Source organism: Lynx canadensis, chromosome A1, assembly GCF_007474595.2.
Source record: "Lynx canadensis isolate LIC74 chromosome A1, mLynCan4.pri.v2, whole genome shotgun sequence".
NCBI lineage: Eukaryota > Metazoa > Chordata > Mammalia > Carnivora > Felidae > Lynx > Lynx canadensis.
The window spans coordinates 122,992,626-123,011,319 of NC_044303.2; the positions used below are offsets into that span (position 1 = coordinate 122,992,626).

The 18,694-nt window shown below is 39.7% G+C and overlaps 1 protein-coding gene across 2 annotated transcripts in view; it reads right to left on the reverse strand.

Annotated features, from left to right (window-relative positions):
- Positions 1-18,694, reverse strand: part of JAKMIP2 (janus kinase and microtubule interacting protein 2) — a 69,111-nt gene that overhangs the window by 38,556 nt on the left and 11,861 nt on the right. For both annotated transcript variants that reach the window (XM_030320929.1, XM_030320905.1), the window contains exons 2-9: positions 17,447-17,944; positions 13,404-13,613; positions 11,454-11,552; positions 7,317-7,463; positions 6,306-6,446; positions 3,741-3,797; positions 2,459-2,578; positions 1,274-1,402 (exon numbers count right to left, since the gene is read on the reverse strand). In XM_030320929.1, coding sequence (XP_030176789.1) covers positions 1,274-1,402; positions 2,459-2,578; positions 3,741-3,797; positions 6,306-6,446; positions 7,317-7,463; positions 11,454-11,552; positions 13,404-13,613; positions 17,447-17,944 — 1,401 coding nt within the window. The remainder of the gene's footprint in view (positions 1-1,273; positions 1,403-2,458; positions 2,579-3,740; positions 3,798-6,305; positions 6,447-7,316; positions 7,464-11,453; positions 11,553-13,403; positions 13,614-17,446; positions 17,945-18,694) is intronic.

Sequence of the window (18,694 nt, forward strand, 5' to 3'; positions counted from 1 at the left end):
ATCCTGTCCCACTAAACAACTAACAGTAGTTCTTACAACTTTCCTCAGCACACTACAGACCCTCTAAATTGAAAGTGAGACAAAATCACTGGGTGGTCATATTCCTTCTTGCCCCACGTAAATTAATCTATGAGGCAGTTATGGCATGGTGGTTATGAGTGAACTCAGAAACACGAGGTTCATATCCTAGCTATCATCTAACTAAGCTACATATCCTGGTTTCAACCTAGCTAATCTACATTTAACTCCTACTAAGCTATTATCTCCTCTCCTATAAAAAGCACATAGTTAATAATAGCCTATAACTCATAGGGTTGTTTTAGGATTACGTGAGATAATGTATGTAAAGTGCTTAGAACAATGCCTGGAACACAGCAAGCACTCAATAAATTGTAAGCATTAGTACTGTATGCATATATGTATGTGTGTGGGGGGGGGTGGGTGTCTTAAAATAATGGTTTTTAAAAAACCGTGAGGCAGATGTAGTGTAATGAAAAGAACGTGTGACCCAGTTAGATTTTACCTGGAATCCAAGTTTTCTATTTATTAGCTGTGTGATCTTGGGCAAGTCAATTAACCTCTCGGAGCCTTAAACTCCTCTTTTATAAAATACCTGCCTTAGGGTGCTATTATAAAAATCAAATGAGATACTGGCACTGAAAATTCTTTGTGAGCTTTCAGTTTCATGCTGTGCACTTATTAACTAAGAAAATGACTAACCACTGAAGTATTTTTTTTCCCAAGAAAGAAGCTAAATAAAGTGGATTATCAAAATTCAATATTGTCTAGCTTTGAAAAATTTTTTTTTTCAACGTTTATTTATTTTTGGGACAGAGAGAGACAGAGCATGAATGGGGGAGGGGCAGAGAGAGAGGGAGACACAGAACCGGAAACAGGCTCCAGGCTCTGAGCCATCAGCCCAGAGCCCGACGCGGGGCTCGAACTCACGGACCGCGAGATCGTGACCTGGCTGAAGTCGGACGCTTAACCGACTGCGCCACCCAGGCGCCCCTTGTCTAGCTTTGAAAATATAAGTTTTCAAATAGCAAGCATAAGAACTACTATCTTTACAGGAACAAAAGCATCGATCTAAGTTGGTTCTAATGTCTCTAGATCCAAGGTTTGTTGACATAAAAGATGAAACAGTTCAAAAGCCACAGTGGAGAGAAGGATCCAGGGAAAGCTATCCTATTGATATTTTTACGTCCATAGTACTTTCATGTTGTGACTGCTGCAAGCCAATTCAGAGCATGCTCCCAGGATGGATACTGACCTTGGCTTCTCTTTCAGCATCGATGATGCCTCCAGTCTGCTCCTGTAGGAGGGCATATGCTCTCTGAAGGGCCTGGTATTCTTTTGTTAATTGTCGAAAGCGTAGTTCCGATTCTTCAGCCGCTAAACTCTTAAGGTGACAAAAAAAAAAAAAAAAAAAAAAAAAAAAAAAAGCCAAAAAATAATTATGTTTAGTTCTGGTCCTGTGTTCAATATGAAATATTAACATTTTCCCACTTTATAAGGAGAAGTAAATGTTTGATACTAGATTTGGTGTGATTTTATTCTTAATTTTAAAATGCATACATAGACATGAATTATGTACTTTCAAGATGGACATTGCAGAAATACTCAATATTTGTTAATAAGAGGCATTTGCTTATTTATACACTTCTGATGATTGTTCATTTGGGTTTGCATTGCAGTCAATTTTGGACCCAAATGAGAACTTATATCTAGTCTGGATACAAATGTGAGTCAATAATACTTAGAGTTTTAGTCTCAATTCTTTTCAATACATTCAAATCCAACAACTTCTTCCAGAGATAAATTATAAAAACATAGTTTTATAGTTTTACGTCTCAAACTTCAGAACATAATACAATCATCAGGGAGTTTTGGGAAAAATGCAGAGTTGAGGGTTCTACCCACAGGATCCTAAATCAGGAGTTGTGCAGTAGAATCCAGGAATTTTCAATGTGATCAAATCCCCCTAGATGATTTTGATAAAGGTAGTCTACAGGGCACATTCTGCCAAATCCTGTCTTTAACTGTATTGAGAAGCTTGTTCTTCTAAGCTTGTTTCTTGGTTCACACCTTCCCTAGATGAAGAATTTTGGAAACTTTCTTTTTTTAAGTAGGGGCTTGAACTTATGACCGAGATCAAAAGTTGCATGCTCTATGGACTGAGCCATCCAGGCAGTCCAGAAAAGGGACTTTTATTTTGAAAAAAAAAAAAAAAAAAAAAAAAGTCTTCAAGTTACAGAAGTTTACACAAGTTGTTAAAAAGGCTACATGACACAGGTTAAGCTATTTTCCAAGAGGTAAAAAAGTCAAAAGGGTTCACTATTATGTGATCATGTTGTGCAGCTCATACAGGATATTAGAAGTGCAAGGCTTCTTTCCCACCTTAAAGGAAAGATTTGGTGACAATATCACAAAAGACTAGAGAAGTGGAAAAGCTTACTTCATCCAAGTCGTCATCAGGAGTAGCTGGTGTTCGGTCTGTTCTAAATGATGCCATAGATGATGTCTCTGAATCCATGGAGTCCTCATCGTAGCCAATAAATGGGTCCAAAACAGGCCTCTAGCGGAGGGAAAGTACATATTTACTGACACGACTAGAAGTGGAGAAAGTCAACATATTATGAAGGCACCATCGGCTGGCATATGTGCAAATGGACACAGAAGACAGGGGTCCTTTAGTGCTTCTCAGATGAAAGAAAAGCTTTGGGCATGAACACTATAATTCCAATAAAAGTTTGTCCCACATTATTTCACACTTCTGAAGTTTTGGGGGGAATATTCATTAACATTTGGCTCCATTCACTGAATAGTCTTTTCAGTATTTAAAATCTAATCAAGAAACCTGAAGTCCAGGCATCTATGTGAGATTGTCAAATCTTAAGTATTATCATCCAATCCCATATCCAAATCAAATGATGTACTTGATAAAAACAAAATCAAGTAGACAAATTAAATAAAAAAACTCTGTGGATTGTAAGAGGCTATACAAATATTGGTGGATTGGGAGTACCATTATTTTTTAATGATAATTTTTCTAAGTTTATTTGAGAGAGAAGAGAGTGCAAGCATGAGCAGAGGAGGGGCACAGAGAAAGAGTGAGAGAGAGAATCTCAAGCAGGCTCCACACTCAGCACAGAGCCCAATGCGAGGCTCAATCTCACAACCACGAGATCATGATCTGAGCCAAAATCAAGAGTTGGACACTTAAGTGAATGAGCTACCCGGGCACCCCTGAGAGTACCATTATTAATAATCATTATCAATAATATTATCCAAGTGAATAATGGAATAAAAATCAAACCCTTATCAGTAATACTGTCCAACTGAATAATAAAAATATACTAATCATTTATAGGGTGGGTATGAGACACTAATAATATTTTTCACTGGGAGGCATTAAATCATATGTATCTCTTGCATGTTCTTGGAGTTTGACTCTCCAGCTTGTCAGGTACTGCTTTCTACATCAAACCCAGTGCTTTCTTTCACTCAGATAGTCTCATATTAAAGCAAACTTTAAAGGTTAAAATCCATAACACAATCATTTGGGGACTTCTAAGAACTGTCAGGAGAAGAGATTTTCTTCTAGCAAATAAAGCCCATGGTTTGCTTCAGTGTAGGAACATCTGATTTATCACATCTTTGCAGGAAGATTCCTTGGCAAGCCTCACTTCCCTGGCAGTGTTTGTGGCAAAAGCCTGATAACCTAGTTTTCCCATTACCTTAATTGGCTTGGAACTTCTTCTATGTTTTCTCCTACGGATGAGCTTTTCTCGGTCCTGGAAAACAGATGAAGCTTTTCAGGTGTTGAGTTGGTACATATTTTCTTATATGTGTTTTTTTTTTAATTTTTTAATGTTTATTTATTTTAGAAAGAGAGACAGAGCGTGTGAGTGGGGGAGGGGCACAGAGAGAGGGAGACACAGAATCCGAAGCAGGCTCCAGGCTCTGAGCTGTCAGCACAGAGCCCGACGTGGGGCTCAAACTCACAGACTGCGAGATCATGAGCCGAGCCAAAGTTGGATGCTTCACTGACTGAGCCACACAGGTGCCCTAGGTTGTTTTTTTGTTTTGTTTTGTTTTTTAATGACAGTTTGTTTCTGCCTGAGTCATTACATATTTCTATTTAAAGTAAAATTGTGTTTTGTAATATTGGCAACGTTTAGGTTTGATACTTACACATTTTTTTAAAGTTTTTATTTATTTAAGTAATCTCTACATTCAAGGTGGGGCTCAAACCCAGGACCCTCAGCTCAAGAGTCACAAGCTCCTCTGGTGGAGCCAGCCAGGTGTCCCATATATACTTACATATTTTTATAGTAAAAATACTCTACAATGTTTCTTGATCATCTATGTGGATCTGAGAGCCTCCCAATCAGGAAGGGCAGTCTTCTTCATCAGAATCCTTTGTTATACCTAAAGATTAAGTAGCTCTGAAAAGAGTCACTCCTATTTTCCCAAAGCACAATTTTTCAGTTTCTTTCAGTAATTTTTCAAATTACTTTATATTTAGGTACTGAAAAAAACTACTACTGTACAAAAACTTTATTCTTTGCATTTAATCAGTTGAAGGCACAGAAAACTGCCCTTTCACTATTCTTAGACCCTTGTTCTCACCTGCAGCCTCTGAAGATGGAAACAGGAGTATCTACTGAATTGGAATCATCTGGTGTGTGAAGGGACAGTGGTTCTTGTTGGAATGTTCTGGGAAACTCAAAGAATATCTAGAAATAATGATTGATTTCCTGATTCATTCTTGTTATGGATGGAGATATCCTGGGAATTGGGCGTTCATCTACGAAGTACTCTATGTATTTACTGTACAAATTCAAAGGTAGATTAAATAAGTGAGTTTCCCTGAAAGTCTGGATGACATGCCTCCACATTTCAAAATCCTGTAAGAAACTTAGCTTTAACCTTAGATACTCAAAGCTGAGCAAATTCTTGGCTGAGTGAATCTGTGATTTAAGAGTTATTAAGGATATGGATGTGAAGTAAGAGGCACAGTGCTTCACATGTTTTATAAATAGTGTGGTTAAAGTCAGTGATGTTAACTTTTTGGATTTCCTGCCTTGTAAAAAGTATTTTGATCATACAACCTCAACATATCTGAAACTTGGGAAGTTTACACTTAGATTATCTTCCTAATACACTATATGTCTTATAACATAGACTGAACTTAGACCATTTACAAAGGGTAAACCACAAATAGTTACAAACAGAAGTTATAATCTTCTCTTCCTTCAATGGCAGGAAATTATCTTGTTCACCCTTCTCTGGACACACCTAACCACCCCCACCCCACTGCTTGTTCCTCAATTCTCCAGGCCTCAGCTGGGTCCTAAAGTGAGAGCGACCAGAGATGTCGATCACAGAATAAAGACCAAGAGGCAAAGAGGAAACCCAAAGGCATCTAAAGGTCTTAGTCCACTACTGATGGTAAAACAGGCCTTGATCGGATGCAAATGGGAACAGTAATTGTTCTACACACTTCAGTAGGTACTAAATTCACAGAACACGGGGAATGAAACTTCCACTGTGTCATGTAATTACGAGGTCACTATTCATTCAACAAATATTTATTTATTTAAAGTTTATCAATTCATTTTGTGAGAGAGAGAGAGAGAGAGAGAGAGAGAGGGAGGGGGGGGAGGGGCAGAGGGAGTGGGGGGGGGAGAGAGAGAGAGAGAAAGAGAGAGAGAGAGAGAGAGAGAGAGAGAGAGACACAGACAGAATCCCAAGCAGGCTCGGCAGTGTGAGGGACTTGAACTCATGAGCTATGAGATCATGACCCGAGCCGAAGTCGGATGCTTAACCAACTGAGCCACCTGGGCAGCTCTCAACAAATAGTTAGTAAACTGCACATAAGTACTGGACACTGAATTAAATGTTGGGAAATAAAGGGCATGTGGTCCTGCTACTGTTGGCAAAATATTTCATCTCTTACCTTCAGAATCTTGATACAGGAAGGCAATTAGAAGGCATACCCACACTACCTCTCTACTTGCATAAGGATGCATTTGAAAGTCCTTATAAGGTACTTTGCAGCTAGTATTTATGTTGTCAAATTAGTTAACTAAGTATTATAATTGAAAATGTATAAAACAGCTTAATAATATAAAGTAATTTTGGAATACAGTCTCTTCAAACTATTTATATATTGAATATATAAACTTGGGCCTTTGGGGCTAATCTGAAGAAATTATCAAGTGCTTCCAGCATATGTTGATTTCTTGGCTACTTGTCCTTGGGAACAACTTAGAGTTTATAGACTGATCAAGACCCACCCTTGTGAGCTCATCAATGATGTTCTGCTGCTCAATGACTTGAAGTTTTAAAAACTCTGTCTCTTGTTCTTCATTAGCTTGATCGAGGTCATTCAGTGATTTTAATTTTTTCAAGGGTGGATGGGATGTTATTTTTTCTCTCTGGAGTGGAAAAGAAGAAAGTATAGGTTAAAGACATAAAAAAAAAAAAACACCCCAAACATAAAATATCTGCAGAAACTTTATGAGGCTCCAGCTAAATGTGAAAATTGCTCAGGTTCATCTGCACACCAACCAAAACCCTCAAGTACATTTTATTTGCTACAAGTCAAAATCACTGGGAATGTCTGAAGATCCCTATAGCTACCTTGTAAGTCTGTTAAGGAGTGGATGTGCTCATCACCTGTCCATACAGAATACAAACAATGGCGGAGAGCCCGGGTGGCTCCGTTGGTTAAGTATCCGACTTTGGCTCAGGTCATGATCTAGAGGTTCGTGAGTTCGAGCCCCATGCCGGGCTCTGTGCTGACGGCTCAGAGCCTGGAGCCTGCTTTGGATTTTGCGTCTCCCTCTCTCTCTGCCCCTCCCCTGCTCACGGTCTGTCTCTCTGTGTCTCTCAAGAATAAATAAACCTTAAAAAGTTTAAAAAAAAAATACAAATGATGGCAACTATTTCTCAACTATTACGCAAGGTCTTAGAAGACAAGAGGTACCCATTGTACAGTTCTATAAAGAGCACATTAGTGAAATTCTTGCAAGTTTCTGTGGCTGAGGGCTATGTTAAAAGTTTGCTTCTGTATTTGGGAGATTCTGGAAAGTGCAGATTCCAACCATTCTGCAAACTTAGAAGCCCCTTAAAATTCAGCCCCACGTTGCTTTCTTCCTTAAAGGTTCCTTACTTACATAGGGAAAACCCAAACTTTCATGACCGGCATCGTATTTGAAAAACAAACTGAGAAAGAACAAATAAGACAGGTTGCTGGAGTAACGTAAGGATAGAAGCTGAAGCTTCCCAGAGTCTCTGATACACACCATTTCTGAATTTTCCTTTGTCACAGCTTTTAGCTTCTCTTCCATGCGCTGCAAAGACACCATCAGTTCATCGTTTCTCTTGGCGAGGCACTTGTTCCTTTCCAGAAGAGGTTTACATTGCTTTTCGGTTTCTCGCACACGTTTTAACTGGGAAGACATAAGTTACAATTTGTCTCTTGTGCAAGAGTGGATATGGGAGCAGAAGGAGTCAAAGCCCATCTGGGGCCACCTTTTCTCTGCTTCACCATGTATCTTGGGATTGACCACTTCCATCATTCATTTAACAGCCTGACTGCTTTGTTCTCAGTTTCCTCTAATGGTTTTTCTATTTTTTTTAATGTAATTTCTTTTTGAGAGAGAGACAGATAGACAGAGAGACAGGGCATGAGCAGGGAAGGGGCAGAGAGAGAAAAAGCCACAGAATCCGAAGCAGGCTCCAGGCTCTGAGCTGTCCACACAGAGCCCAAAGCAGGGCTCTAACTCACGAACCGTGAGATCATGACCTGAACTGAAGTTGGACGCTTAACTGACTGCGCCACCCAGGTGCCCCTGATGGTTTTTCATCACAGTCTTCTGAACTCTGTATCAATGTGTTACCTTAAAAGCTGCCAAAGTTCTGCTTCTGGAAATTCTCAGGAAGAGCAACTTCATACCTTGCATGTCCTTGATTCCTGTAGTCCAGTTACCATGCTGTGCTCAGCCCCAATCTCACGCTGCTCACACCTCTCCCTGGGCCTGTAATGACCCCTCACTGGCTCAGAAAGATAAAGCAGCTCATATGAATCACACATCACTAAGTAGTACAACCGGGACCCAAACCCAAGCCTAGTTATTGCCAAAGTCTGTTCTTCCCATGAGAGATCTTGCTAAGACTCCTGAACCATGCTGAAGCTCTTTATTTTTATTTACATGTTTAAAGTTTATTTATCTTTTTGTAATCTCGACACCCAACATGGGGCTTGAACTCATGACCCCGAGATCCAGGTGCCCCAAAGATGCTTATTTTTAAGAAAATTACTATGGGTGGGGGGACTTACTCTCAAAGTTCTGTTGATATTTATGTTTAAGAACATTTAATTCTCACCAAGCCTAGGCTAAGTATGATTGTATTCATACCCCCCAGTAATTAAGAGTGACCATATTCTGGTTCACCTGTTAGTCTAAGGCAGGATTTCTCAACCTCTGCACTGTAGACATTGTGGGCTAGATAGGTTTTGCCATGAGGAGATGTCCTGTACATTGTACCATGTTTAGCAGCATCCTTGGCTTCTGCTCACTAGATTCCAGTAACATCCTCCCAGTTGTGACAATCAAAAATGTCTCCAGGTACTGACAAAATTGCCTATAGCTGAGAACCACTGGTCTAACTTTATGGATGCTGTCTTGGGGTAATTGTTAATAGTCCCCATCCCTTTTACTCTCCAAACTCTCCCACTTGGATGGCATATTTTATGTTCATTCTATACCTAATGGATTTCCATATTAAAGTTCCTATGGTTAGTTCATTCACTTTATACTAATGATTCTGAATGATATGTATTAGGGGAGGGGTACTGAAGCAAGAAAAGTGGTGGGGTGTGTCAGAACCATCTGACAAGACTGCTCCTGTTTCTGAGACTCCAATGTTTTGGGAAGTGCTGGGATAGGAGACTTAGCTACCTATAAATATTTGAAAAAGCTGCTCGTGTGATTCTGAAACAGTATTCCCCAACTGTCATTTGAAAACTCATTTTATATTGAAGGCCAAAATTTTTCATAACCCCATTTAATCCTGAGTTGTGAGCTTCAAGTATCTGAAGCAAACATATTAAATATTGAGCACATACAAGGACAAATAAATTATTCCACTAGGTTTGCTATTTTAAACTTTGTCTCTTTGCCGAAGGTCAATGACAAGGATTTTAAATAGTTGTTTTTAAGCAGGCTCCACACCGGGTGTGGAGCCCAGTTCAGGGCCTTATCTCACAACCCTGAGGTCAAGACCTGAGCTGAGATCAAGAGTCAGATGCTTAACCAACTGAGCCACCCAGGTGCCCCCCGGGGTTTTAAATAGTTAAATTTACTTAGTAGATGCTATTTATGGAAGATGTAGATAAACAGAAATAAAAGGAGATATCAGTAATTCTACCAGATCATACATCAGTAACCATAGATCCAAAGTACCCCCAAAAATGTTCCTTTTAAAAGAGGTAGCTTAGGGATGCCTGGGTGGCTCAGTCAGTTGAGTGTCCGACTTCAGTTCAGGTCATGAACTCACGGTTCATGAGTTTGAGCCCTGCATCAGGCTCTGTGCTGACAGCTCAGAGCCTGCTTCAGATCCTCTGTCCTGCTCTCTCTCTCTCTCTGCCCCTCCCTCAAAAATAAACATTAAAAAAAGAGATAGCATTAAATGCTATAAAGTTTGAAAGTCAATATAGTTATTCATGAAACCACTAAGAGAAAAAATTCTGATGTAGTTCAACTAACACCAGATCAAGGCTTTAAGAAGTATTACGGAAGATAAAAAAAAAAATTCATGATGCAAGTATTTAACAAATCTTAATTTATATATACCTAGTACCCTGACTTCAAATACATATATAGCAGAGTCGACAGAACTAAGAATAGAAATGGACAAATCTGTTGGGAGAATAAGCACACAAAAACATTGTAAAGATATAGGAGATTAATGAACTTGATTCAAAATGCATGCAATGATCACAGGGTATACCTTCTTTTCATGGGAACATGGAATATTTCTAAAGGTGAGAAGAGGCTAGCATCATAAAGTGAATCTCAACGAATTTTAAAGAATGAAATGATACAAAGAATACCTGACTAATGTAACATTGTGTGTCAACTATACTTCAACTTAAAAAAGAAAAAGAAATAATACAAAGTATGTTCTCTGATTGTAGTGGACTTAACGTAGAAATCAGTAAGAGAAAGGTAACTCAAAAATCTCCAGATGTTTGAAGTTAAGCCTTGAGGGCTAAGTAACCCATGGGTCAAAGGAGAAATCCTACATTAGAAAAGATTTTGAACTAAATAGTAATATATTATGACATTAAAAAAAAAAAAAAACAAATGGGATGAAGCTAGTCATGCTTAGAGATATTTATAACCTAAAATGCATATATTTGAAAAAAAGGAAAGGCTGGAAATAACTTCTTTGTACCAAGAGCCACCATCAAGAATCTAAAATGTAAGGCACAGAGCAAGATATTTTAAATACAAGTATCCAAAAATTATTTAAGAATTCCTATTCTTAATAAGAAAATAAAGACAGTACAAAAGAAAATTTTACAAAAGACAAAGGGCAACTTGCACAAGGATACCCAGAAGGCCAAAAGATATGTAAAAAATTATTCAACCTCAGTATTAAGGAAAGTAAAAATTAAAATCCTACAATACAAATTATCGCTCACACTCACCAAAGTGACTAATATGATCAATTATCGGTTCATGTTGGAAAAGATGTGGAGAAGCCGTAACTCTCATACATCGTTGGTGGGAATGTAATTGCTATAACACGTGTGCAAAACTGGCAATACCTACTGAATCTGGCCACATGCATAACTCTATGATCCAGTAATTCTGTTCCTTGGGAAGTTCTCACCAGAAATGAACATGTTTTCTCACCAAAGACATGCACCATTAACATTAAAACTGTCAAGAAACGATATAAATGTCCATTAACAATAGAAGAGTAAATATACTGTGGTGTATTATTGGAAAAATAGAATAAGAAAACGAATGAATTATACATGCAATGCAATGAATGACTTTCACAAATGTAATGCTGGGCAGAAAAGCCAGACACAGAAGAGTAATTATTGTATGATGCCATTTATATAACATTTTAAAACCGGTGGTGGACCTTTATAGCGATAGAATTCAGTAGAGCGATCGATTATCTCTAGAACGATGGTGACTGGAAGCAGTCACAAGAAAGGGACGATCTGAGCTGCTGGTAATCCATGTCCTCATCTGGGTTGTAGTTATATGGGTGTGTCACTTTGGGTGCATTTATTAAGCTGTGCCTTTATCATTTCTGCATTTTTCTTTATTATGTTATACTTCTACAACATCATATATACTTTTTTAAACAAAATGCTTAACTAATTAACCAACTAACTAATTCTGATCAGAACTCACCAGTTCATTTCGTTCATCTCCAAGCAAGGTATTCCTGTCTTCTAATTTTCTTATGGTGGCATTCAATTCAGCTATTCTCTTTTGATTTCTTCTCAAATCCTACACATGAAAATTGAAATGGGCATTTCTTCAGTAACATTTTTCCTTTCTCTCTTTTTTTTTCAATAACACTTTTCACAAGGTTTTGGAGTTCCACTCATAAATAATTAAGAGGCTTGATAACTTTCATCTGGCTTATGAGGTGAGACTAAAATGCTCTCTATTCAGAGAAGAGTAAATATTTACCCTCTTCTAACCCTCAACATTCACTGCATGGATTGAAGACCAAGACTGGTTGAAATTGCAAGTGAATTCCATCTGGCAGATACTCTCTGGAGCCCTGACTCCTGGCAGGGGGAGTAGTAGATGGTTGGATGAACTTATCAGATCTGGGGGCTATGAGGCCAGGGTCATGTCATAATTACATGAGGTTCAAGAAGCATCTCTTAAGTCATGGCTGCACATTGCTTCCCACAGCTAAGACAGATGTCCTATTACACTTAGCCAAAGAGTAGAAGGTAGGGCTGGGCTTTAAAGATTCCTATGTATTCCTGGTGAAAAAGGCCAGTGTGAGAAGGCTGGTATATTGCCTTCACATATAAAAGGCAGTAGATTATAAGACAGCCTTTGCTAGTACATTTTGCCCAGAACACCTGGCTTCCCCACTGGCATCATTGCTGTGGATCACTTTACACATGGCATCATGGATTAAGTCTATGCTCCAGAGTCCACAGGACCATTAGAGACTTGCAATTCCATTATCATCTTATATTTTGAGAGTGCTGTACTGTTGATAAAGCAGTTTCCCACACATTATATCTCCAGATTCATAGAATCCTAGAGGATTCAGCAGATCAGGGAAGATTCAGAGAGGTCATACTCATCCAAGGGCTTGTGGCTACTACCAGTAGATCCATAATTAATATGCATTAAATGCTGACTATGAGCCAGACACTATGCTCAACATTTTACATACCATTTCTTCTAGACTCTGAGCAGCCTTACGGAGTAGCACTATGGCCTCTCTTTTACGGATGAGGAAATTCTGAGCAGTAAAATAATTTGCCTAAGGTCATCTGGTATGTGGTAGATCCAGAATTTGAACTAAAGAGTCTGACTCTAGAGCCCATTCTCTGGACAGTTTTGCTGCACTGCAGGTAAATGTCAGTGATAGAACTAAAACTTACGTCTGCTAAATCCTGGTTCCGCCACCTACTGGGATATATATATCCTGAATACCAATTCATAAATTATTCATTACTTGGTTCTAAGTACTACTTTGGAACCTCTCTCTGTTCCTAAATAATCCATTTTCATCTTTTTAGCAGCTAAATAATTTGAAAGGTATAACTTATGAAAGTCAACTATATACAAGCTGATTTCTATGGCTGCAGTTCTGAAAATAATTTCTCATATAAAATGATGAAAATCCAGGGTAATAAGCGGCAAGTTCAATCAGAAGAGAAGCTTTCAGATGATGATTTAAGTGGTTTAGTCTTTTATACAGTTATACATTTTGACCCCTGCAGATGACAACCATCTTTGCCAATTTCCAACCCAATGGTTCACACAAGGGAAAATTACCAGTCTTGGCAAGAGGCAAAGTAGTTTCATCTAATTTATGGCACTTACAATAGGCTGAAGTTTGGACAGGTATCCTGTGGCTAAAAAAATTCTATGAAAGATTTAAAAAGACCGGTAATTCTCTCCTGATCCGCTAATGTGGTGCCGACCACTTTGTTGTCTATGAGTTTAGGAAACCCTGTTCCCAAGATACTAGCTGGTTTTATAGTAGGAGGGAGAATTGATTGCCTTGCAGTAAACAGGAAAAGAGCTTAAGTGGAAAGTAAAACTTGGGAGCTAAATAAAAGATGACTCCTGAGTTCTTCACTTCAGCTCGGAAAGACTTACAGGACTGCCGCAGTGCTCAGAGCCGTCTCCTGCTCTTCCCGGAATCTCTCGTTTCGGACTGTTCATGTTGCACTCGGCCTCCTTGACCAGAAAGAGCTGTTCATCCAAAGCCTCCTTCTGCAGCTGCAGTTTCTGTACATAGCCGGTTTGGGTCTCCAGTTCCTTTTCCAGGGAAAAGATGATCCTGTCCTTGGCTTTAATCTCATCCATCTGAATTAAACGACACCCAGGACATTTTATTTAACAATGCTGTAAAAAAAAAATGCATTTTTACAATGGTACGAGTTTAACTTCTTTCTGCTGATTGATACGGAAAAAAATCACAACTGTGACAAGTACATTGAATTTATGAATACGACAAGGCAGTACCGTACAATGAAAGGCTCTCTTAGGCTAATTAGGTGCCAAGGAGAACAACCTTTTCTCTCTGGTATATCCTGTGTAGATGCTTTAATTCAATATATTGTTTGAAATGGTCCAGGTTGGTTGGAGTTAGAAAAGAAAGGTTGACCTTAAAATGAGTCATTTGTTTTACTAAATACAGATACTCAATACTCCACTACAGTATTTCCCAGGACAATCGTTGATATCCCCTCCTGTTTAGAGGAATAGCCTTTGAGTTCACCTTAAACAGCAGCAGCCGCTATGAATTGGTCATTTTTTACTGAAGAAGCTTCAGCTTTTGCAGGAGCCTAGTCATTTCCTAAGGTCAATAGGTTTGCATTCAGGTGGTGAATTTGCAGCGAATTCAGGAGAGGATTTGGAACATGATTCATGTTATGTGGCTCTTTCCATTCTTTTCCACATGTCAGAGCAAATAGCTCTTAGCAAGCATTTTACCATTACTGTCAAACCATGGTTGGGACAGGAGGAATGGAAAACACCTGGTAATATGAGCCACTGTTGCCCCTCCTACACCTGTGGGATATAATTATTGATCCCAACACTCACTTCTGTTAAGCCTGGGCTTGATCTCAGAATTGTGTGCCAACTGAAGGCCATAAACATTCAATATCAATTGATCAGAGTTTCATTGGACTGAAAATTTTTTGCCACTCCTGGTGAGGACTAGTGAGTTAATGTCTGTAAACAATTTTTGAGGGGAGCACAGCCATTGGGTGAAACCTTTCTTCTCATTTCATTATATTTCATGAGAATATTCAAAATGGGGATAGGATAGAGACATTTAATAAAATTGTATTATACTGTCTCATTTATAATAGATGACTTTGTACAAATCTTTCTTTACTGTGAGAAATTGTTAAATAGTCCCATTTTTCCATATATAAGTATCTGTGAGCTGTTGCCTCCCAGTCACATGAGTACATTTTAGATCAATTTTGGAAGGACGCTGGGCTAAACTCTGTATGGCCCTATGATATCATCTGATAACTTTGTGAGTATTCAAACACTGTCCTGCTAATTTGGGAATGAAAGCACTGCCTTTATTTTTCTATCTCCTTGTAGAAATTTGAATCCTGTGGTATTCTTAACTGAATGGTACATTCATTTGTTAGACCTGTCATCGATGATGTCATTTACAATTTACCATAGTTCCACACCTGCATGCTCCTAGCTGGTTCTGATGTACCCTACCTAAATGAACATACTGGAAATTATTCCATTACTGCCAATATAATCATCTTCATCATCACCATCATCATAACTAAAATTTACTAATTTTTACTACATTCAAGGCACTATACTCAAAGCTTTATATACCTTATCACCTTTTATGACAATTCTATTATGTAAGTTCTGTTATCACCACTTTACAGATGACAACTGAGCACCCAAAGGGTTAAAAACTTTGCCATAGGCCTATGGCTCCTAAGGGGTGAAGCCCAATTTTAAATTCAGTCTTCTGACTCCAGAGCCCATTCTAATAGGCACTATGCAATATTGACCCCAACATCATACTTCCAGCATTTTCCAAAGTAGTTTTCCAGTAGTAACTGGATATTCAAAGTAGAATATCCAGTAATTAGTGCCGATGAGTCTCTACTGCATAGTGGTTGTAAGCATGGGCTTTGGTTTCAGAATACTGAAAATCCTTCGGCAGTTCTAGTTCTTAGATGGGGAGGGGTACATACCAGAATTCCCTGGGGAAATTTTCTAAACAGAACAGGTCCCATTTCCCTCCTTTCCAGTTCCAAAAATGGAGCTGGGTGTAGGGGTAGTGACAAGACAAGAAAAAGAAAAAACTGAAGACAAGTGCATCTGTACTACTGAAAAAGTTTCCCATGATTCTCTGTTTGCACCCAGTTTTTTAACCACTCCTCAGGTAGCTTAGATTTTACACTCTTACTGAGAGACTGTGTGTCTACTTTAGTAGTATGCTGGTAAAAGCAAGTCACAGAAAGAAACTACAGACCAACAGGTGGATATACTCAGAGAGTTTATATCCAAAACCATCAACAAACACAAATATTTGATGTACAACACCCTTTTCATCTACCCACCTGCTAACTCCAGAGTTCACAGTGCTGGTTCTTTCTTCATCAGCCGTTGTCATTTCAAAAACCAAAGGCAGGGCAGAGACCAATATTTCTGCACTGTGTTTGGTCTTTATTGTCAACCAGGGCAATAGAATGAATTGCAGATAAAGAATTTGGAAAGTGTGGAAAAGGCAACAATTTACAGTCACACCGTATTGCAGTACAAAGAAAATTACACATTTATCTTTTTAAAATGTTCTATGATAACCACTTTTACCTAAAATTGAAATCCTAGAGATATAATCCAAGGAATATAATTGGGTTCTTAAAAAAATAATTGCTTAGAACCAGCAGACACAGAAAGTGTAGATTTCCTAAGAAAATATTATTGCTATTATTTTTAAAGATCTTATTTTTGAGTAATCTCTACCCCCAACATGGGGTATAAGTCACAACACTGAGATCAAGAGTCGCATGCTCTACCGACTGAGCCTGCCAGGTTCCCAGAAAATACTACTTTTAGAGAAGCATCAAGTACATTCGAATAGGTGAGGGTTAATTTGATAAGATATAACTAAGGCTAAACATTCTGAGTTTAAATGCATGTAAATGTGTCTTCTAAAACAATTGAATGTGGTCAACCTAGGCTTTCACATAATACTTTGTTGTTATTTTATGTATAGTGAGAGACCAATGTGGCTTTTGGTGATACATATTAAAAAGAAAGAACTGGGGCACCTGGGGGGCTCAGCTGGTTAAGTGTCCGACTTCAGCTCAGGTCATGATCTCACGGTTCATGGATATGAGCCCCTCACTGGGCTCTCGGCTGTCAGCACACAGCCTGCTTCAGATCCTCTGTCCCTCTCTCTCTGCCCCTCCCCTGCTCACTCTCTCTCTCAAAAATAAATAAACATTTAAAAAAAGAGAAAAAAGATCTAACTCTGTAGGCTTTGAAATAAGTCTTAGAAATTGGCAATAGCAAATAAACTACTTAGGAATGACATCCAGTTTAAAAATTATAAGGGCTCCTGCTTAGAATGGCCCTTATTTATTTTGGGAAAGAAGATCTATTTTAAAAATGACTAGGGATCTTATAGCTCTATTTCTTGCTTTCAGACACAGTCCCTGGAAAGAACACAGGTGAATCATTCAGGAAGCTCTCAGTGGCTGCCATTTTCAGATGGCACAGAAACTTAAAAAGCCATAGAAACTTTCCCTACCCCTTTAAAAACCCAGTAACATTTTATAAATGGAACACCCACAAAACATGTCGATTTTAGAAGAGTTCATAAGTTAGAATATTTTTATAAACATTCGAGAAAACAGGAATCATTGAACAGACACTCTCCATACATGGGCGGCTGGAAGAATCCAGTTTTTAGGAGAAAGGTGATTCCAGTGTCTTTTACATTTTACAGTTCCAATTTTGGCCTGCGCCTATCTGTTTATCTACCTACCTGCCTACCTATCGACCCATCTTGTGTTTTGGGTAGAGCACTCGACAAGGGGTGGGCACTCATGAGAGACACCTGGAAAAGCGCGCCCGCGGCGCTCTGACACCTGCCAAGACAATGTGCCCCCGACGCACTGCACTGGGTTACTAACCAGCCTCCGAATATCCCGCTCTGACTCCCACTTGATCTTCGAGATGGCTTCCTGGTGGGACTGATGCTCGCTCCTTAGGTCCCCAGCCTTTATTTTATCCGCTTGGATCATATTGCTGAGAGCCTCGTCCACCTGCTTCTTGGCAGTTTTCAGGTCCGCAATTTCCTGTAGGAGCTTAAGGCGCTCCGCGTCAAACAGTTTCCGGGCCTCCTCCCGGGCCTCGATGGTGAGCGCTGTCCGTACTTTGTCGCTGCTGCCGTCCCGGAGAGCACACAGGGCCGACTTGAGCCTCTGGATCTCCCCATCCCGCAGCTTCACTGTCCTTGACATTTCTTGCTCGTGCTGCTTGATGAGATTCTCCCGCACGGCCTGCAGCTCCTTCATCTTCTCCTCGTGGAGCTTGGCTTTGAGTTCTGTCACCAGGACCGTGTGCTTGCGCTGCTCCAGCTCACGGATCCTCTTTGCTTCTTGAGTCTTCTCTCTCTCAAGCTTAGACACCTGAAGGCAGAGAGGTCAAAGGATGAAACGGGAGGAGCCTTCAAGGAAAGCATCTCTAGCTCGGGCCCTCTGGGCTCCTAACCCCTCATCGCTTCCTCCCAGGCGCAGTGTCCTCTGAGGGAAGGGAACCGAAGGGCCCAAAGGGGGAAATATAGTGCAGGCCAGGAGGAAATACCTGGGGATGCTGTATTACTTTGTGCGGCAGTATCTGATGTTCCTCGGCCTTACTGTCCCATGTGTGGTCTGCAGACAGCCAGCACAGGCATCGCCCAGAAGCTTGTCAGAGATGCGCGATCTGGGGCTCCTCCTTCCCAGATCTCTAATCAGGACGTGCATTTTAACAAGTCCCCAGGTGACCGCATGCACATCAAAATTAGGACACGGAGCTATAATGGTTTTCACCTTGGTGGGGAGGAGTTCAAAACAGACCACCTGCACACCTTTTCAGGCTACACATTCCCGGCCAGGTGCAAGCTGATTAAATGTGGGCATCTTAGGACTGTTCAATATTACGATCAGATTTGTAAAATGGTGCCCAAAGTGATATTACAAAACATTTCCCCCCTTTTCCCCCTTCCTTTTTGTCTGAGGCACTGGGGGAGGTAAAAAAATAAAGACAGTTGATACATTCTGAACATCATGTTTCCTTCTGTGACAACTTAGTTCTACCCCCAGACATTATACATACACACACACACCAGCCAAAAACAGTGCAGATCACTGGGCTGTCTCTGCCAAAGGGGTCTGGTG